The following is a 23,324-nucleotide window of genomic DNA, read 5'->3' on the forward strand; positions in this document are numbered from 1 at the left end:
ACAAAGAAGAAGCCATCTTTAATGAACAAGTAATCTTAGATGGGGGAAAAAAGGAAAGGGGGGAAAGAGAATGGAAAGTTTAAGATTGGGAAAAACACCCCCCCCCCAAGAAAAAATTGAGTGAAAAATAAGTATAAAATCAGAAAGCAACAGAAGAGGGAAATGCAGAAGAGAGAATTAGAACTAGAGAGACAAGGGGGTAAAAAGGGGAGGGAGAAGATGAGAGGGAAGAAAGAAAGGAAAAGAAGTTATAAAGGACAGAAGCAAAATATAGAAAAACAGCCTATTTAGAGATAATGGGTGAAAACTTAATGGAAAAAGGGATTCTGCAAAGGTACATAAGATAGTATGGTTATACTAGAAGCAGAAATAATTTTAGAAACTATGAAACAATGTATGATTAAAATGTCTGATAAAATAGCTATCGTAATTCAGTGGAATGCTTGTCAATAAATAAATGTAACAAAAGGTATATTTAATGATTTATAAAACATGTGAAGAGAAATAAGGGAAAAATTAATTATGGAGATTATATGTGTTTTTAAGGAAGTATGATATTTAATTGAAAAGAAGTGTTAAAGATGTTATAGTTTTAATTATTATTAATGATAGAACTGAACTGGAATGGAATGAGGGTTTATAATTACATATATTTACAATCTTTCTTTTTAAAAAAAAGAATATAGTGTGTATTATAAGAATGTGCCAAGCAGAATCTGATTGGAAGTTATGTATTATGTATTATATTGAAGGTCATAAACTTAAGGTATATATTGAAGTTTAAATAAGAGTTGAATGGATGTAATTAAAAGATATAAAGGTGTCATACTCCAATTAGTAACTACAGGAGAAAATTTGTTTAATGAGAAAAGATAATATGAAATTGAAACAGACAAAAGTATAAATATGATTTGAATTGAGATGAGATAATCAAAATAAAATTGAGAAAATTAAAAGAGGGGAAAAACTATATAGAAAATGTAAAATAGTATAAGATATGGAATAGAATACAAAAAGGAGCATGAAATTGAGTTTTGCATCTGTATAAAGAAGTTCAACCCGGGACCATGCTATTGTATTTTGTGTGTGAAAACCCAAATAAAACTTTATTAAAAAAAGAGAAGAACTCAGTTGTTGCCAAAATAGACAGTCTCAAAGAATTGTATTAATTCTTAAACACTTTTCTCCATACTTAAATATTTTGTCCTTATTTAAGCATGAAGAGGAAGCTTCCTCTCTTCTCTGTAGAACAGGGCTCTTAAACTCCTGGCCTGTGGGCTGGATGCATCACGCGTTGGCCACCCTGATGCCCAGTTTAGCGAAGGGGGGAAAAGTCCCTATACGTCACGTGATGGTGTAGTGAGTTTGACACCCTGCTGTAGAAGATAGGGAAGCTGATGATAAAAATCCACGAAATTTGTGATTGTCTGTTCCTGTTGCTTTCCGTGGCAGCAGCTGAAAACATAAACTGTCCTAAGGATACAGTTGTACACTTTATATTTGTGAACATAAGCCTAGTGTGGACATTTACAAAGGAGTGCTAGTTACCATGCCACTAAAATGAGGGAACCTTATCATGGTAGAGTTAATTTTTTTCTGGAAAGGCTACCTACTCCCAAATTCTTGCCTTTTCTTTCTTGAGAAGAATGGTGATCCATTGATAGTTCCCCCCCCCAAAAAAAACCACACCCCTTTCATGTTTTAATCATACAAAAATGTTGTTCAACTTAATGTGAAATATTCTTTTAGTCATTGGGCCATTGGGTCAGTGAACAGTCTTAATCCAGTAAACTATGGATTAAGTTATTGATCAACAATTGATAACATTATGTATCACATTAATTGATTACATCTGTGACAGGCAAAGACTATTAGTCATGAGATTTTTAACACTAGAGTAAAGCAAAAAAGGAACAAAAGCTGAAAGATAGAATGTTCCAGTGTTCTCTGGAATGTTCCTTCCCTAGAATGGTGAGTTTTCCTTGTTCTTGTTTACAGAGTACGTTTTTTTAATGTAGTATAAAGGCATGGATTATTGAACAAAGGAACTGAAGGTGGTAATTGAAAAATTAAATTAATAATTTTAGCAAGGCAGTAGTTGAATCTCTCAAATTTTTGGCAGCTTTATGTCTCTGTACTCCAGCTTCAGTTTGGCCCATGTAAATTTTCAGAAGCAGATCTAGGGTTATAAATTACTAAACATCTTGAGATGTTTAGGTTTGCTAGAAAATTTTTATATTTACACTCACTGAAGAAAGGAATTTCAGGAAGCAATCTAACATATAAAATAGTTCTCTTTTTTGCTCATTTTTAAAAATAGAAGCTTCATCTGGATTTCAGAACACTTAATAATAGATAATCCATTCTATTAGACATCTGTGGCTGGGATAGGAACACTTGACCCTCCATTAATTGAGTTGAGATCAATTAAAGTAAATGAAAGGAATTCAGATAAATGATCTATTTAGCACAGCATAGCAATTTCTTTCTTTAGAAGTTCATAGTAAAAAGCTGGAAAAAATACCCTAAAACTGAACATTAAAACAGTTCAATGATATTGTAGCAATCTGTTAAATTAAAATGATCACCATAAAAAGATAATTGCAATTTAACCAATGAAATCCTTGGTGGCCTCTCTTTCCAAATAAATCTTGCCAGCCTTCCCATGCAAATTAGATAGAAAATTTGATTAATTCTACTTTATTTTAGACTACATAACAGTCTGATGTAAAATTTCCTGCAGACAACCAGTTCCTTCAAAGTTTCTTCCTTTGGCTTTTAGGCCACTAAGGACTCTTATATAATCAGTCCCTTGGCAGCATCTCTTCCCCTCATCCATCAAGGTCACTCTCACAAACCTTTACCATTTTCTCAATACTTTGTTTATCTGAGGAAAACACCTACTTGGAATTAACACTGTATTGGAGTACCTCTTAAAACATAAATCAGTTTAAGAGCTATATTTATTTTACACATTAATCTTGCCCCACTAAACTTAACAAAATTTTAACATATCTATTAATATCCAGCATGATCTTTTAAAATATATAGGAATATGTAGTCCTAAATTTGTAATAAATTCTGCGAAATCTTTGTCTATTTCACCAACCTTTTAAAAAATTTGTAGATCCATTTTTACAAAAGACAGTAAAGGAGGACTGCTCTAATGCAAAGTGAGTTATTGATCCGAAATTCCTGGCGTAGCATTATAAGAAGTGTGGGCATTTGGAAAACCTTGTTTCTCCTTTCTTAGTTCAGAGCAATTTACAAAGATAAATTAAGATAGAAGATCCATGGTTTAGAGCAGGGGTGGAAAACTCAAGGCCCTCAGGTCAGATTTGGCTCACAGAAGTGCTTAGATCTGGCCTGCAGGGCTGCCCTGGAAACAGTGAAGGGAGCTCGTTTTCACTGGCAGAAAGCTTGGGCCACCACAGGCGTCCCCGAAACGAGTGATGTCGAGCTGGCCACCGTCACTCTGGCCACACACACCCTGCCCCACCTCCAAGGTCAAACACAACCCTGATGTGGCCTTCAATGAAATGGAGTTTGACACCCTTGGTTTAGAGGCACAGTATTTTAGTGCTTTTTCCAAGACTTAGCTGTGGACAGTAAGAACAAGCTGAAATTAGCCAGCAATCGGAAACAAGTACTAGCAAGGCTAACATAGTTGTGAGTTACATTAAAAGAAGCATAGTAGAAATGATACATGACATCCTTATTTCCCTTTACTCGGGCGAGATCACAGTATTGTGAAATATAGGGACTGTATTTCAAAAGAATATTAATAATTTCTTCCTGCAATGGAATTTTCTCATTTTTCCAATATTTAGCAAATACAATCCTAGCCGCAGTTAATACATTTACAATCAGATATTTCAAGTCTTTACTGTATACATCTGGTACGATTCCCATGAAAAAGAACTCCGGTTTCAAATCTATGTGTTTCTTTGTCATTTTTTCCAACCACATGCGGATTTTAGTCCAGTATTTTCTAGCATCCTCACAAGTCCACCACATATGGTAGTATGAGCCAGGTATCTGATGACATTTCCAGCATTTTTCAGATTTATTCTTGAACATTCTTGCAATCTTTGTCGGGGGAAAATGCCACCTGTAAAAACATCTTATACAGATTTTCTTTATAAGCTGTAGACATTGTCATTTTATAATTTTGCGACCATAGTTTCTGCCATTTCTCTAAATCAATCCCATATCCAAAATTCCTCCCCCAAGCAATCATAGTTTCTTTAACTTGTTCTTCCTCTAGCTTAATTCCCAATAAATAACCATATAGTTTTTTAATCACCTTTTCATCAGTACCTGTCAAGATCTTATCTAAGTCAGTCTGTTTATCATAAAATCCCTCTGTTTTGGAATCTTCATCATACCTTGAGTGTATTTGCACATATGAAAACCAATTCATCTTTATACCTTGTTCCTCTAAATTTTGTATCGATTTAAGTTCACCCTTTTCATCTAATAATTCCCCATATCTAACTGTTTGTTCCTTCTTATAGATTATAGGATAAGAAAATGCTTCTATCGTCGATAACCAAACTGGAATTTTCAAATAACATTGTTTTTTTATCTTCTCCCAATTTAACCACAAAGACTCCCATATATAATGTCTTCGAAAATAGCCCTGTGTCTTAGTTCCCTTGTACCATAAAAAAGCATGCCAACCCAACAACAGATCATGACCTTCTAATGTCAACAATCTAGTCTTTCTTAATGTTATCCATTCCTTAACCCACATCAAATTTGCAGCTTGATAATACAGCTCCCTATTAGGCAGGCCAAAACCTCCTCTAGTTCTAGCATCTTGCAAAAGTTTTAGCTTTATCCTCACTTTCTTGCCTTGCCATATATACTTCAACACAATTTTATTTAAATCCTCAAAATAGTCTTTCCCGAGCCTAATTGGTATTGTTTGAAACAAAAATAAGATTCTGGGTAAAATATTCATCTTGATTGTTGAAATCCTCCCTATTAATGACAGTTGTAAATTTTCCCATTTCTTCAAATCTAAGGCTATCTGTTGTTTAAGTTTAATATAATTATTCTCTTTTAATGTACTACATCTTGATGTCAAATATATCCCCAAATACTTAACCTTGTTCGTAACTTGGATTTTCAACAGGTCTGCCAATTCTTCTCTTTGTCTTAGTAACATGTTCTTTGACAAAATCTTTGTTTTATCTTTATTTATTTTCAAACCAGCCACCTCACCATATGTCTCTATCTTTTCCAATAGCTTCAGAGCTGTTTCTAAAGGATCTTCCAAAATAAAGGCTAAGTCATCCGCAAAGGCTTGCAATTTAAATTCCTCCTTTTTAATTTTCATTCCTTTTATACTTTTATCTTCTCTAATATTTCTATTCAACACTTCCAAAGTCAATACAAATAGCAAGGGAGAAAGGGGACATCCTTGTCTTGTGCCTTTTCTTATATTAATAGAGTCTGTAAGTTCTCCCTCCATCATTACCTTTGCTGTTTGCTCATGGTAAATAGCCTCTATTGCTTGGATAAATCTTCTAGCAAAACCCATCTGTTCCAATAGGATTAACATAAATCTCCAATTCACATTGTCAAATGCCTTTAATTTTTTTCTAGAAAGGCTACCTACTCCCAAATTCTTGCCTTTTCTTTCTTGAGAAGAATGGTGATCCATTGATAGTTTTGCACCCTCCCCCCCCAAAAAAAATTTACTCGGGCGAGATCACACTTAGAGTATTATGAAATATAGGGACTGTATTTCAAAAGAATATTAACAGACTGGAAGGTGCTTAAAAGAATACAGTATGATAATACTTGAAACAGGAACTTTGAGGACATGCTGAAGAAACTTGGCATATTGAAGACTGAGGGGAGACATGATGTCTGTGTTCAAGTACATTAAAAGCAGTGGCCCCCAACCTTTTTTGTGCCGCAGCCCGGTACCGGCATCACAAAATCATCCGCGGCCCGGTACCAGCATCACAAAATCATCCGCGGCCCGGTACCAGCATCAGCATGCATGGCAAGGCGAGCCGAGCGACCGGCCAGCCAGCCATCCCCCGCTTCTCCCCGCCACCTTCAACTCCTCCTTTGTACCTGTGTCGATGGGCTTCACGACGGCTTCGGGATGGTCGCTCGGCTCACCTTACCATGCGTGCTGAAAGAATCCTCGCGCCTTAGTTTTGTTCGAAGCCGCGCCTCCCCTCGATGAAACTAAGGCGCGAGGATTCTTTCAGCACCCAAACACCGCTTTCTACCCGGAAAAGCTCACCGGAAGCACTTTTTCATCAAAACAAGATGGCGGCGGCCCGGTAGAAATTGTTCCAGGGACCGGTGGTTGGGGACCCCTGCATTAAACGGGTACTATATGGTCAGGATTTATTTTTTTATTACCTTAGATGTTAGGACCAGAAATTATTGCACTTGACAGTTGCTTAGATTTTGTTTAAATTTAAGGACATCATTTTGAGGAAAGATTTGAACAACAATACAGGTAGTCCTCAACTTATGACTGGTTGCTTAGACACATTCAAAGCAACAATAGACTCCAATTCAATCCAAAAAGGGGACTTACAACTGGATTTGAAGTTCTAACATCTGAGCCCCTGGTGGTCAAGTGACCACAGTTTGGGTGCTTGAAAACAGGCCACATTTATGGCTGTTTGCAGAGGCTTGTGGTCACAGGACCACGATATTTGATATATTTGCCAGAAAGTAGCATTTACTTCTGGTTTCTAGCAAAAAATATCCCATAGTGAACTATAGGTTTGCTTAATGACAGCCCCAAAATGACCAAAACATCGGGTCAGGTCACATGGTGAACCACTTTATGACTGTCATGACATAACATGGAAATTGTGGGCTCAATTATGGTCATAAGTCAAGGACCACCTGTAATATAGTTTATAGTTAATTGAATTTGTGGGTTCTTCATTGCTGGAAGTTTCTAAGGATAGGCTGATCTGTCATTTCTCAAGGCTGGTTTCATTGGTTTTCCTGCACATCGCAGAGGGTTGAATTAGTTGATTCTTGGATCTCTGACAACTCCATAATGCTATGATTTGATGAGCCATAAAAGCATTAAAATATGGACCCCAAAGAACTAGCATCTCCTAGTGTTCTTTTCAGAGCCATTTGGTGTAGTGGTTAAGACATCAGGCTAGAAACCTGGAGACTGAGTTCTAGTCCCAATTTAGGCTTAAAGGCAGCTGAGCAACCCCTGGGCAGTTACTTTCTCTCAGCCCTAGGAAGGAGGCAATGACAAACCACTTTTGAAAAACCTTGCCAAGAAAAATGCAGGGGTGATTGAACAGAAGCGGGGTGGGTGGGTGAAAAGTATTCTTTTTAACAGTGAAAATTTATACAGGTTCTTGATTCTTTTCATCTTTAAATTCAAGCCAGTGAAGCTCGGGGTTTCCCTTCAAGTAATTATTATTCCAATCCTTTTTTCACTTCTCACAGGTTTTTCTTGATAGGCTAATTAGCTGTTTCCTTACCAAGGACTACCTGTATATCGCTATGAACAAATAACCTGTGTATGTAATGATCTTCATATATGGGCTTCGTATACATGGATCCTGATTCCAGGGTAACAGCCATAAGCTGAATGTTGAGCAGCTCAGCATGGTTTGTTTCCTGATTAGGAGGAATAGCTCTTATACAAAGTGACTGCAAATCAGAGCTTTCCCAATTTAGTTAATTCAAAGTCTTATCTTTGATTTAATATAATTCAAAGTCTGTCTTCGAATTAATATGTATGTGAGAATATGTACATATGTGCAAAAGGTATTGAATTACTATAAGTAGTCCTTGATTTATGACCACAGTTGGGACTGGACATTTCATCACTAAGAAATGTAGTTGTTTTGTGACACATCCATGAAACACATCCCGTTTTGTGAACTTTCTTGCTGTGGTCATTAAGTGAATCATCCAATTGTTAAATAATCCAGCTTTCTCTCTTGACTTGACTTCAGAAGCACCCTGGGAGGGTAGGAAACAGCGAACATGTTACATTTGGACCCTTGCAACTATCATAAATGTATGTCAATTGGCAAGCGCTGGAATTTTGGTCACATGACCGCAGGGGCACTTCCATTGGCCTCTCTCTCTCTCTCTCTCCACCTATGCCCATTTGGCTCTCTGCCACCTTGCATTCTGCTACCCCAGTTGACCTTCCCTACTCTCCTGCTTCCACTGCTAATGAGACATGCCTTGCCTGGCTCCTGGGCTTATGGGGCTGGCTTTGCATACTGAAAAAAGAACACACACACACACACCCCAGCTTAAAGAGGGGCCAAAGTGTGCCAAAATGTCCTTTGTGCCATGCTCCTGGGCCATGTGGGGCTGGCTTTGCGTTGCAAAAAAAAGGAAACAAAGCCTTTCCCTTCCATCTTTTTTTTTTTTTCACAGCAGAAAAGCCAGGTCTACCCACATCCAGGAGCTCTTTGCAAAATTAGAATGCTAATTTCAGGCTTCCTCATCCTAGTTGATTTGATCTTATGCGTGCCAATACTGCCTTATAGATAGATTATTTATCACTTCGTGTTAATGGTACTGTTTCTCCTTCATGGATATTTCTATAGGTTATTTGGGTAGGCTATGCTAAATGAGAAAATATATTGATTTCGTAAAGAGCAAACAGGAAGAGCAATTATTTACACCCTATAATTTATGTTCTGAGGATGGTTACAAACTGAGTTATGAATCTGGACTCAGAAAAAAATATGAACATAATGTATTTTGTACTGCTGCATACATTAAAAAAGACAGCATCATAAAATTGTGAATTTATTTGTAGTTAGTGTATACAGGGAGTCCTTGACCTATGACTATTTGTTCAGTGACCATTCAAAGGTTCCAGATGTTCCAGCACCCCCTATGTATCATCTCTGATCCAGATGGTATCTCTCGTGCACCCACTTACTCTCTTGCACATCTTTCCCAACCTTTGTGGTGCTTCTTGCATACCCTCACTGTATGTGATCTGCACGGCACCACTCACACACACTCTTGTGCACCCCCTCTGACCCATGCAACACCTTTCATACACCTTCACTGCACTGTTCCTGACTCCCATGGCACCTCTCACACATTCTCACATTCTCTCTCCCCAGTTGTCTCCTGCCTGCAATCCTGGACTTGCAACTCCCTGCCAGCCTCCCCACTGACTTTGGTTGTGGAAAGCTGGTAGAAAATTGCCTCGCTGTACAACCATGGGATTTAGTTAATGACTGCAACTGGAATCGCAGGGATTTCCACCTCTGAATGAAGTAGCATTTTATTACTGCATCACTTAACAACAGAAATTCCAGTCCCAGTTCTTGTTGAGGACTAGCTATATGTTCAAAGGAAATACTAATTTAGCCCTGGCCTCTTGTAATCTTCATCTACCATGCCTCAAATGGTACTCATTGTAGCCCAGCTACAGATGGATAATCCTCTGGATTGAATTTGCTTGATAATTAAAAAAAAGTCTGGTTTGTGAGTTATATTTGGGGATCGCATATTAAACAGTCCTGCTGTAATTGGTTTTAGACTGCCGTTATAAGCTGCTGAAGTAGAAATCAATCTGTGTACTACGCAAATGTATGATAAATACAACATGTGTCACATATATTTAGTTTCTGAGATTTTAATTACAGGGTTTTTCCTATATTTTGCCTTAAGTAGATGAATATTTGGATACATGATGGATTTAATGTAAGGTCGATCATAAACTGTTTGGGCATAAATGTGCTATTACCATTTTACATATTTGTAGGTTCCAAAATATTATACAGTATATATATTCTCTCTCTCTCTCTCTCTTTCCCTCCCTCCCTCTCCCTCCCTCTCCCTCTCTCTCCCTCGCCCCCTCTCATTTTTTCCTATATTTCTTAAATATTCTCAGTATTGATTCAGTGTATTTTTGAGGTCTCAATTAGTGCAGTTAATGAGTCCCATGAAATGGTTGCATTATTTGAATTCACACTTGTCAAAGTGATATTGCTATGGACAATAGGGCAATTGGTTCCAGCACAATGGAAATAGGCAATGAAAAAAAATTAAATATAGATTTTTATATGTTTATTAAAATTTTACAGTAGAAGATAAAAAGAATATACTTATAATTAAATTTAAGATTAACAAACTCTTAGAGTAGACATAGAAAGCAAAAATATGCAGGTTCAAGGCATTCCAACAACTCCTATTTAGTGTTCCCTTAAGCACATTAGGTAAAGATAAAGGTTCCCCTTGCACATATGTGCAAGTCGTTTCTGGCTCTAGGGGGCGGTGCTCATCTCCGTTTCAAAGCCAAAGAGCTTGTGCTGTCTGAAGACGTCTTTGTGGTCATGTGGCCGACATGACTAAATGCCGAAGGCACAAGGAACACTGTTACCTTCCCATCAAAGTGGTCCCTATTTTTCTAGTTGCATTTTTACATGCTTTCGAACTGCTAGGTTGGCAGAATCTGGAACAAGTAACGGGAGCTCACTCTGTTATGTGGCACTAGGGATTCAAACTGCCGACCTTTCTGATCGACAAGCTCAGCATCTTAGCCACTGAGCCACCGCATTCCTCTAACATTAATTGAGCACATTAATGTTCAATTACATCAAATGTTTGCTGTAATGCAGTAATGAGCCTCTTCTTTTTTTCTGTTTTCTTCTGATGGAATCTTCCTTCATTCCATATTGTACCCATGAACGCTAACATCTAAAACCCCAACTAGCCTGAACTGCATAAGTATTAGCCTTACATTAACTGAATTTCAAGTTGCATTAAACACAACCTGATATCAATTTACAATTAACACTAACTTGCATTATTGAATCTTGCATTAATCATGACCTATCCATAGTGTTTTCTGATTTAAACTCCAAATATAGGTTTTTGCAGCAGACTTAGGATTTTGTCAAAGAAATTCATGCAATGACATCATGACATCTTGACCTCAGAGTTTTGAGGTCATGAGGCATGTTTTATTTTTTATTTGTACATTTTTTTCATTATCACACATGAGTGCTTAATATACAGAGTATTGTCTTTCAATACATGTGATATTAAATATACAACCCCTTTATCATATTTTTCAGGTAATATACCTTGGAAAATATCCCTGGCTTTAAATCTATATGTTGCTTTATCATTTTCTCTAACCATGTATGTATTTTTGTCCAGTATTTTTTTGCTCTTGGACATATCTACCACATGTGGTAGTACGAGCCCAGTATCTGATTATATTTTCAACATTTGACAGACAAGTTTCTAAACACCTTTCCTAATCTTGACAGTGGCAAATGCCACCTGTTGAACATTTTATATCAATTTTCCTTATACATAGTTGTCATTGTCAATTTATAATTTCTATCCCAAAGTTTTTGCCATTTTTCTAGTTCTGTTGTAGTCATGAGGCATGTTTTGTTCCTTGAACACAAGTGCTGAGATTTCAGTCACTTTTTTTATAATATTGCAGAAGAACATTGCAAATAATTCTATCATTAATTTTTTGCTTTGCGAGACAGACATTTGGCTATTCTTATATACTCTAAAATTAATTCATTCATTTTATGCTGATCAGAATTTTTATAAATAACTTCGGGATAATAGCATTCAAATTTCATTTCGTTTTACTTAAACTATAGGAGTTTCTAATTTTTAGTTGCTCAACCATGGTAATTATAAAACCTCCTCCATCCTTTTATTCTAACAGACTATGCTATTATAAGTTGGGGTTTAAATCTGCATGAAACAAAATTAGTGGTAATACCTAGTAGTGGATTTCATGTGAAGTTCAATTTTGAATATTAAAACAAATTCCTGTACTGAGTATTGTCTTGCACATTCCTGCTACTGCTTCGCAACTGGGACTCTTAATAAAATAAGCAGGATATATCCCATAAACTTACGGTCTGTGATCCCTGTATAACAGTATTTAAAATCCTTCCAAAGTGCTAATTTTATGTCAGGCTGTAAAAAAAAAAAGACAAAACCATTATGCCAGGAAATTGTCTGACAGTCAGCAGTTTCAAGGAGATGTGGGAAAGATCTCTGTGTTTACTTTTTTATTAAATGTATCTCCCACTTTTCCTTCAGGAATTTAGAGCAGCATTTGGCCTCTTCTAGTTTTATCCCCTGAACAGCCTTGCACAATAAATTGAATGGGGAAAGGGAGACTAAAAGTCACCTGGTAACATTTCATGGTAAACTGGGACTTGAATATGGGAAACCCCAGTCCTTATCTAATGCTGTTTGTTCACACACACACACACACACACACACCATCTCACTTCTACGTGATTTTGGATGGGTAAAAAAAATTTGAATCAGTATAAAAAATGAAGTTCAAAGTTAAAAAGACAGAGCACCTTCTGTTAAAAAGACACCAACCACCCCGCACCGTTGTGTACCACCATTGGATCCCCACACTGGCTGGCAGAACCAAGTCTTAACATTATTCTGGAAAGGCAGCAGAGGGATGGACAACCTCAAATCAGGGGACAAGATATTCCATAATGTGAGAGCAATGGCAGAGAAGACTAATTAGTCTACCAAATTCACCCACACCTGCACTTCAGAATAGTTTCATAAAGTTGACTGAGTAAAGTATACGTTGATCGTTCATAAAGGAAGAATCATAATCATAAGAGATTTAAACTGACTGCATTCTTCCCCTGGAGAAGTTGCGTTTTCTCCAAATCTTTGTACATTCTTTCAAAAAAATAAAATAAGAAGAGTGATGGCATTTCTCTGCATTAATTGACTTTTTTCAAGGAGAGCTTTAGTACAAATGTCACATGTACCAAGACAAAAACATTACCACATCTGCATGCTCAAAATAGCTTTATTTCTCAGATACACCACTGTGTTTTAGTCTACATAAATAAATAAATTTTAATATCCACTACTTTTTATAGTTCACACATTTATTGCATCCAGGGCTCACTAGACTGTAAAATCGGAGCCAGAATTTATGGAAAAGGAAACCCTGCCAATATTTTCTTCTTAATTGTATCGAAGGACAAAAGTGGTGAAGGCGGTAAATGTCTTTGTTCAGACTTGCACGATTCTGGTTTTTCACATGAAGCAGCTCAAGAATAGCTTAAAGCAGAATCACAGTTGCATTGCAGAAGACAATGGGGACACAAATTTGTTCACATAATTTTGGATGTTAAAGGAATCCAAATACAAGACTCTGGCAATTAGAGAAAATAGGTTTAGAAGGTTTTGTAGGCATGCAGTGGATATCAAAAGTCTACACATCCCTGCTAAAATGCTAGGTTTATGAGATTTTTTTAAAAAAATCAGACCAAGATCAATCACTTAAAATTTTTGTACACCTTTGTACACCTTTAATATAACAGATAAACTGTAAAAATGCAATTGAAAAAAAAACCTGAAATCTTTTAGGAAGAAAAATAACAATAAAAACCATACATTAATGTACATTCTAAGATCTCCTGGTTGGAGACATAGTCTTGCTAACAAATAGCAAAGATGGAGCAGAGGACATACATAAGAAATTTCTCTAGTTTCATGTGCCTTTGATACAGAAACTAGGACTCACATCCATATAGGAGGGAAGGGATAACCATAGCTCGGTAGACTTTTAGCTCTGTGGAGTTATGGATATTGCATTGATTGGCCACTCAGTACCCATTTGGTATGCTGAGCCTAGAGTCAATTTCTTTGTCTTAAGACTCATCGCTTCCGATAATACTTCTCAAGTATTTGAACTCCAACCTGTGTCAGCTGGGTGTCTGTTTTTGGTATTTGGCACAGGCTTGTAAAGTGCTTCAGTCTAGTTCAGGGTGGTAGTCAGACTAAAGAGCATAGTAGCATCTGAACATTTATTCAGCATTAACACTAGATTGCTGTCTTTGTGTGCCACGAGTGTACAGTCAGCAAAGAGGTTTCTTGAATGACTGCATGGACTATCATCCATATATTCAAACAGAAAAGTCAAAGGGAGAAGTATTTAGTCAGTACCTGATGTACACTATTCCTTCTGACTCTGGATAACATATGACAATGCAATGAAGAACAGAGTAAATAGGAATAGGAACACAACCCTGGTTTTGCCCCATTGGAAATGGCATATACAGCTGAAGTATCACCACTGTAAAGAATCTCTCCTGTCATTCCCCCCCACAATTGAGCAGTAGAATCACAAATTTCACAAATTTCCTCATGATGTCCCAGGATGATCCAGAGGATGATCCTTCTTTACAGTGTCAAATGCCTTTGTCAGGTCAATGAAGACAGAATAGAGAGGATTGTTCTGCTTGATGCACTTTTTCTAGTTTTGCCTCCTGGCAAATATCACATCTGCTGTGCTGAAAACCACACCGTGCCTCTGGGAGGTTCCTTTCCCAGACAGCTACAGGTCTGTTCAGCAAAATGCAGGCAAAAATCTTGTCTGCAATAGATAGTAGTGAAATAACTTTGTAGTTTCTGCAGTCTAGTTTGCTTCCCTTATTTTTAAGGGGAATCACAAAACTCATCAGGCATCTCCTCTGTAGACCAAATGTCTTCAAAAATATCTTGGAATGCAGGTGCTGCAGGTGTGTGTTAGGGGAATGCCATATTGGGCTGGTAAGGGCCATGAGTAAGCTTTATTAAGCGCAGGCAGGCCAGTAAAGAGTGCTATAAAGTATGAGATCCCTGATAATGGGTTTCTTGGGAGAAAAAGGGACAGGAGTGACTTACAATAGTAATGCAACCTTTCTTGCTGGCTTCCCCAGTGACTGTGCTTGTGGGCTGCTAGCAAGGAAAGTCTCAAATGACAATCATGTGACACCAGCTAGCAGTGACTTTATACTCACAAGCCAAGCATCCAAATGTCTGTATTGTTATGATCATGCGGATGCTATGATGGCTGCAATTTCAGCAAGATTGTAATTTTGAATGGTCACTGACCAAGTCAAGGACTACGTCTGCAACTGGTAGACTGCTTTATTTGAAAATTTTGGATGGTCTTTCATTTGATGGTGGTCCTCAAAAACATATATTTTAGTAATTGTAGTTCTGACTTTCTAAGATGATAAATTCTCTTTGTAACCAAAAACTTGTGTTTGTTATAATCTGTCAAGTTTACCCACTGCTTGGGCTCAGCATTGACCCCGTTCTTGCTTGATTTGAGGGTGTTCCAGTTTTTAAAGAATTTAATCATCTTACCTGGTAGCTCTAATTAATATCCCACCTCCACAACTCATGGATTTTAATTATTATCAAAAGCAGTGAGCTAAGCTTTGAAGTTTAGCTAACCATTTTTTTACTTTTCCAAAGGAAAATGTTATAAATCTTCTACAATATCACAAACGTGTAGACCAAAACTAGTAGCTAATGTTCAGTGGTTGTTATAATCAAAATTACAAAAATACAGTCTGAAACATAATAATATAGTCAATGCAATTTTAAAAGGAACACGTTTTCCCCCTATAGTTTAAGATATAATAAAATATTCTTTAAACATCATGAAGGCAGCATCTTAAGAAAAGTATAAACCAGTCTCTGATTTCTCCCTTTCTCTGCAGTGAGAGATAATATCAAAGCTGTATGCTAGAGCAAAGCTGACAGGTGAATTTATAGTTTCACAAGCGCTCTCTTGACTGAATAACTAATTTAAACATATTTGAACTTTGACTTTGATTTGTTTGATTAATTTGCTCAGGCAGGCAGAAATTTTATAATTCCAAATTGGTTTAACTTTCAACTTTAAGCATATTAGATAAAGAAAACCTTGCTTGAAACTCAGTCTGTCATAACAGGGCTGTATTGTTTGACAGAACCAATAAGGAGTTTTCCTTTAGCAGGATGGGAACATAAAAAAATAATCTCCAAAAATAATATGTTCCATATCAGGATTTACCAATCTGGGTGATAGTTCTCTCCATTGTCTGAAAAATAAGGAACAAAAAATACATTTGGGAAAGCCAAGGGTCTCAAGGGAGCTCATATGGCATCACTGGTCAGTGGTCTGCAGATAAGAGGTTATGATTGAGCTTCCTTCTTCACCTTGACCTAATCAGATGAGCTATGAATTCTACAAATTGCTATACTTCCAGCCCCACCATCCCTGTATTTACCTCAGTGTATGTAGGAGAAGGAGTTGCAAAACTAGGGGGTGGAGTTAAAAGGTGAATCAGCCTAGAATCCCTGCATAGCCAGAAGCGAACTACATCCATTCTCCCTTGAATTTTGTTGACTCTTACTAACTCCTAGCACAGTGGTGGCTAACCTTTGTCAGCTCCTGTGTCGATAATTGCGCGCACACTCATTTGTGCGTGCTCGGATGCCAGCACCCAGAAGACAATGCGTGCTGGCCTCTCCATGCCCCCTGCGCATTCACGCACAATTCCCCCTTGCTTGCAGTGCATCCCTGCGTATGCACGCGTGCCTCCCACGCACCCCCCTTTCCCCCTGTGCATGCACGCCAGATACCCAACAATCAGCTGCCGGGTGGCGTGCATGCGCAGTGGGGCTCTTCCGGGTGACCTCTCGCGTACCAGGGGAAATGGCTCTGCGTGCCACTTCCAGCATGCGTGGCATAGGTTTGCCAACATGGTCCTAGCAGGTGCTAACTGTTAGTTGAGAAAGATTCTTGTGCAAAGGCATGATTAGCAATAAATGAGCTTAATTGGACCTTCACTGTGGACCTGATCTTTCATGCCTGACAATGTCTAATACTACCATGTTAGGAAAATAACATTACATCTGCCGATGGCTCATGTTTTATCATAGAGCTGAATTGTATGTATATAAAATGAGTTCTCAGAATTGAATGATATAACAGCCTCCCCCCACCCAAATCTATTTTATATCAACAGTAGTAATATTAAAACTTTTACAATTCTATTTTCATATCTTTCTCTTTTCTCTTTCCTTTAACAGTTAATTTAATTTAATTCTACTTTTTAAATTGTGTCCTGGAAAAACGTGCTTTAGAAGGCAGTAAACACTTTTAAAATGAATCTGTTTTTTTCACATATTGGAAACAGAGTTTCAGGAGCTGAGACTATTCTCTTTAATATTACCTGTAATTGACCTGTATTTAGAATTAGTTGGAGGATTTAGCAACTTGGTTTGGTTTTCTTGGACTGTTTCTGAAATGGCTAGACCAGAGGGGTCAAACTCAAGTCTTCATGGCGGTATCACGTGACATATCGGGAGTTCCCCCCTTCGCTGCACCGGGCGTGGCCAGCGCATGATGCATCCGGCCTGCGGGCCAGGAGTTTAACAGCCCTGGACTAGACTAACTTTAAACCCTTATATCCTGTCATATGTTTATCTTATTTCATCAGATGTTTTAAGATTTGTAAGTGAACTTTTGTGCCAATGAATAGAGATGGTAATTTGTTTTTTGTCAAATAGAAATAAACTATTGTACTTCTCCCTTTTTAATATTACATCAATTATAGCATGTATTTGAGATTCTTTAAACAGCACACTGCCTCTTTCAAGCGACTTAATTTTAATCAATTAGTTTTTTCTAGTTTGCTTCCCACCAGCTTAAGAATCTCGTTAATTTACATTTCTGAGTTGTATGCACCTGTTGATGGCTTTCCCTTTTCATCGCCCCCTCAAAATTTGGGGATACAGAGAATGATGCAGAGCAGAGGAATCTACCGGGGTGGGTTGAAAAAGTGAAGATGACAACAATGGCTGTGCAATCGAAAGCCCCCCCCCCCTTTCAATGTTGTGACACCAAGGATTTCATTATGCGGTTGTGATTATCAACACAAGTTCTTCGACGACACACACACAAACACACAGACATGATATTGAACTCAGATCTTTTTACCTCTGGTTTTCCTTCCTTTTTAAAATTGTGATATTTCTAAGGAAACGAAGTCTCTTTTCCAAACTGCAGAATAGTTGCCAAAAATCCATTGTTAATGATGTGACATGTTATGAAGAAAATCAGGTTCAGGATCTCTCCCCGCCCCCCCACCACTTGCCTGCAGCTGCTTTTATTCCCAATGTTAAAAACAGTTATTGAAACTGGCAGGTTAAAAATTGGATTCCAGAGGGCAGTATAAATTGATTATGTCATTTTCATTAAAGTCCACAAAGAAATGTATTTTTATGCCTTCATTTCTCTCCTCTTATTTTCTTTTCCTTTTTTTTTAATGCAAATCATTTTGCAGAGCATGCAACCAATATCCATTTCTCACTTTTGCGATGGATGCAGTGACTGTGGGAAATAAGAAATATTGTTCTCTGCTTGTTTGATTGAATTGTCCTTGGCAATTCTTTCCAGTGATTTCAACAAAAGCATTTCATATGTTTTTTTAAAATTATTATTATTATTTTTGCATCTTCAGAGGTTGCCCTTGCTTCTTCTCTCCTTACCATCTCACATTTTACATGGACATACAGGTAGTCCTCGACTGACGACCACAATTGAGCGCAAAATTTCTGTTACTAAGTGAAACATTCGTGAATTGAGTTTTGCCCCATTTTACGAACTTTCTTGCCAGAGTTGTTAAATGAATCACAGCAGTTGTTAAGTTAGCAACAAAGTTATCATAAATATGAATCAGTTGCCAGGCTTCTGAATTTTGATCATGTGACCATAGGTCATAAGTGTGACAAACGGTCACATCACTTTTTTCAGTGCTGCTTTAATTTTGAATAGTCACTAAAAGAACTGTAGTAAATTGAGGGCTACTTGTTTAGATTTAATGATTTATGCCTTATCTTTAATGTAGTGGTTGTTCCAACCTATGACAACAAAAAAATGGGGAGTTTGTTGTTTTGCCACTTAGATCATCCTCTGATCTTTCCATTCCTGCTATAAAATGGTGGAGAAATCATCAATATAAAAGTAGTTTTAAGTAGCATCTGTGGCACCCTTCACATATTGTACATGTTATGATGTCTGAAGATCAGAAGCTGTTCCCCCAGAGTCAGATCATCTGCAATCTAGCAAGCATTGTTGACTCCAATTAATGTTTGGGCCAGAAACTATTTTGGGTAATTTCTTATGCATAGCATGGAGAAATTGGATGAGGAGAATGCTTTTTCCTCCTTTTCAAGATGATAAGATCAGGGGCCATCAAGTTAAGTCTGGTAGGAAAAAGATTTAGAAAACAGTTCTTCCTACAGTACATAATTAACCATTGGAATTAATCAATTTCCACGTCAGAGAGATGGGCCAAAACCTTGGAAGGTTTTAAAAGATAGTTTGCAGAGGAGAGGTCTATCTTACCCTAAGCTGAGTCTAATTTTCATAAGGGTTTTCTTACACAGCCGGTTTCAGTCTGCACTACTATTACTGTTAATCTTCTCATCACTCTTTATCACCTATCCCCTCCCACTTGTGACTGTATGATTGTAACGTTGTCGCTTGTATCCTTACGATTTATATTGACTGTTTCCTAGTTTGATTTGATTGCTTATAGTACCCTATGACTATCATTAAGTGTTGTACCTTATGATTCTTGACTCTTGATGAATGTATCTTTTCTTTATGTATACTGAGAATATTTACACCAAGACAAATTCCTTGTGTGTCCAATCACACTTGGCCAATAAAGAATTCTATTCTATTCTATTCTATTCTATTCTATTCTATTCTATTCTATTCTATTCTATTCTATTCTATTCTATTCACCCCATAGCATCTTAATGGGAATTGATTTGGCCATTCCAGAACACTCTATTTCTTTCTTTCTTTCTTTTTTCTTTTAGCCATTCCTTGGAGGATTAACTGTAATGTTTAGGGTCACCTTGCAAGCTCACATTATCTTCAAACACCTTCTGATACAATAACAAATTTGTAATGGATTCTGTGATGGTGAGCTGCTGAGGCCCTGATGGACGGAGCAAAGCAAAGCAGCCCCAAACTGTAGCATTTCTACCACCATGCCTTACAGTTAGTATCAAGGTTCTTCTGGTGAAGTGCTTATTTTGGTTTTCACCAAACACGCCTTATGATTTTAGGTGTTTGAAAGAGTGATAAATGTAAGGATGGGCTTAGTTTCTCACCATTTGAAATTTGCATTTAGGTTTATTTAAATGCACAGTGGGTTACAAATTGTAAATGTTTTATCTATTCTGAAACCAATTTTAAATATTCAATATGTTGAAATATGTGAAAAAGCAAAAAAAAATCGATGGGCTGTATTTATTTTTAAACATAGTTGTATGATCCGTCCCCTGCTTGTGAGATATATTTTAAGAAACAAAATTGTTGGTTAAGATAGTCTGACCCAGCAGGGCTAATTCTGTATTTTATGATCAAATAATTCTCACTGGCCACTTCACGTAACCTTGATTTTATCCCTCTGTTAATGCAACCTAGGTTTGCATTGGCTATTTTGGCTGCTGCCTCGCTTTGGACTCATTTTTAAATGATTGTCCACTGGGATTCCAAGATCCCTCTCACAGTTACTACTGTTGAGCCAGGTTTGATCTAATCTGTACCTGTACATTTGGTAAAAATTTAATTTAATTTAATGAATTCTCTCTTAACCTTTGAAGAGGTTTTGCATGATCTGAACACGTGGAAAAGTGAAGGTTTCCCTGTCTGACTCTGGGGCATGGTGCTCATCTCCCTTCGGCCAAGGTAGCTAGCATTGTCCAAAGACATTTTCCATAGTCATATAGCCATAATGGCCAAAGGCACAGGGATCACTGTTACCTTCCCACCAAAGTGGTTCCTATTAACCTACTTGCATTTACATGCTTGCAAACTGGCAGAAGCTGGGGCAAGGAATGGAAACTTAACCCGTTGTGTGCTACTCAGGTCTCAATCCTGACCTGTTAGTTTTTCAGGTGACAAGCTCAGTGACTTTAACCACTGAGTCATGATACCCCCGAAACCCCGTCATAGGAAGCTGGGAACTCTCCTCACCCACCTCATAGCCCCCCTTATGGGAGGCTATGATTACTTGTGGAAAATCCACACATTCAGTTTAAGATGGTATTACATGCCAGTGAAATATTCTCGCCCTAGGACTTTCATGAGAGACTGCCAGAGCATTTTCTGAAAAGAATACAAAATCCCTCAACTCAGACATAAACACAGACATACATAAAGAGATAGGTATTAAAGGAGAAAATTCAGGACATTTTTAATTTCCATTTCAACAATCTAAACTTTTGTTTCCACATTTAACTGGCCTGAATAGGTACTGGTTATAAATTTAAAACCAATATTGATGAGCTTGTATTACAAATTGAAAGGCATTGTGAGTTTAATAAAAAGCAATTCATTACCATTTATTAATTTAGATGTTTTGCCAGTTATTAATTTAGATATTTATTATGTTGCCCCTAAGATATTTCTGTTATATATCTTCTTAGCTATTAAATAACCTGTATTAATCATTGTAGTTTGAATAGTATTAATTATTTATGAAACAAACTAGTGTTTATAAATATTATTGGAAAAAGCTAATGTGGTTAGAAACTGCAAAAACATATTGCAAAATTATTAGATTTTTTTCTGGCTCAGTTAAGGGTGCAAAACTGCAACTGTATTGAGATAGTATTGCCTCATCACAGTCTGATGTATTAATGACTTTAGAAATTTTCCCATTATCTTTTTGAGATATCACATCACAAAATTTCCCTAGTGGCTTCTCTCTTCTTTTTGAGACATCACATCACACTTTAAAATGTATCTCTAAAATGTGCAGGATTAGAAATGTATTTATTAAAAAAACACTGAAAGGTAGAAATTTTTTTTTGATGCTGATTGAATAATACTTATTTCAGAATCTTTTATGATAAAGGTTGTCTTCCTTTTTCCATCTTTTTTAGATAAAACCGAATGTAAAACTGAAGAAGAAAATAACTAAAACAAAAGAAGCTAAAAAGGTTTTGAAGAGAAATTTTAAAGTAAATACAAAAATTGTATTTACTGATGACGGAGAGGTAAGATCAAACAAATACTTTGATTATACTGCTAAGACTTCCTACATTAATATCTTTTTGGAGTGTAGACCAAGGGAATATGACTCTACAAGTTCTCTGAGACCACTTGGAGATACTTGTAATCACTGACTATAATTATCTTCATGGATCACCTGGCAGGGTTGGGCTTAGAGGGTACAGTTTTGCAGTCGTTATGGTCTTTTCTGTTGAAACATATTCAAAAGGTGGTACTTGGAAGCTGTTGTTCTACACCTGTCACTGATTGATCCGTGGTATCCCATAGTATTCTATTTTGTCCCCTATACTGACCAAATCTATTTCAAAATCTGTTTAAAACTACTGTTGGAGTTCATTTACAGGAAAAGACAAAGCAGAGCCTGGGGTGGAGTCAAGAAAGGAATCAGCCTTGAATCATTACATTCCCACAAGTGATCCAAATCTCTCCCCCCAATTCCATTAAGTCTGGAAAAGTGCAAATTTAGTGCTGACCATTAGTATAGACATGAGCAACAAATCAGCTTCATTGGAATTTAAAGTGTGGTCCTGATTCTTCTCACTTGACATCCTTGGAATGTTTGAAGTGGCATGCTGTCACTATGCTAATGATACACAGAGTTCCATGGAGTTTGGCAGCTAAACATTTGAGTAAATAAAGTAAAAAAAAAAAAATTACTGTTCCTTACCATCTAACTCCAAGGATGTAATCCATATACTTAATCCCAGTAATGGACTACACGAGAAACACCGAACTAAAATTAAAGACAGGCAAAATGCAAGTACTGTTGGTAAGGAGAAAGTTGGACTTGGGAACTGAGGTGAAGCCAGGGTGAACGCCATTGTCCCCAAAATATAAACTTTGGGAGTGCTCCCTGATTGTTCATTATTACTGATTATTTCTAATTAAATAGTATGTAAAGGTTTCCAAGGGGAATTGATAGATTCCCTTAAATACAAAAATGTGTCACCCTCTGAACATCCTGCTTTGAGTTCAGAACAGTTGTTTTGTGTTCCAAGCTGAAGGTTTTCAATCAAGCTGGTGGTGTTTTGGAGTTAAATTGGAAATGTTTTGCATGTCCCTAGTTTGGAATGAGTTTCAACTATACTGTATCTGAAATCCAAAAGTACTTTTCCTAGTTTTCGTATATTCAATCAGTATTTCTGATGAATAACTGTCATAAGCGTAGTCTGAAATCCTATGCCAAACTAATAGCAAATGTACAACTGTTCTTTTTCTGTGGGAATTGGGAACAGTTTAAAAAACCCATTTCTGCATGCTCATTTACTGGATTGAATGGATTACATAAGTCAATGTTTCCGGGTGGCAGAGGACCAAATTTCATGGCAGAGGGGACCTGAATCACAACGATGGTTTGTAGGTGCTTTTCATCAATATAACCTTCATTTGTCACATCTCTGTTTTCAACAGAACGCAGCCTGACTCTTCCTTGACTTCCCTTCCC

At 37.1% G+C, this 23,324-nt stretch overlaps 1 protein-coding gene across 1 annotated transcript in view; it reads left to right on the forward strand.

The window, feature by feature from the left end:
* Positions 1 to 23,324, forward strand: part of DDX10 (DEAD-box helicase 10) — a 159,250-nt gene that overhangs the window by 79,646 nt on the left and 56,280 nt on the right. The window contains exon 14 of the mRNA XM_026721030.2: positions 21,751 to 21,864. Coding sequence (XP_026576815.1) covers positions 21,751 to 21,864 — 114 coding nt within the window. The remainder of the gene's footprint in view (positions 1 to 21,750; positions 21,865 to 23,324) is intronic.

Source organism: Pseudonaja textilis, chromosome 7 (assembly GCF_049901715.1).
Source record: "Pseudonaja textilis isolate UNSWEBS1 chromosome 7, rPseTex1.2, whole genome shotgun sequence".
In the NCBI taxonomy this organism is placed as follows: Eukaryota; Metazoa; Chordata; class Lepidosauria; order Squamata; family Elapidae; genus Pseudonaja; species Pseudonaja textilis.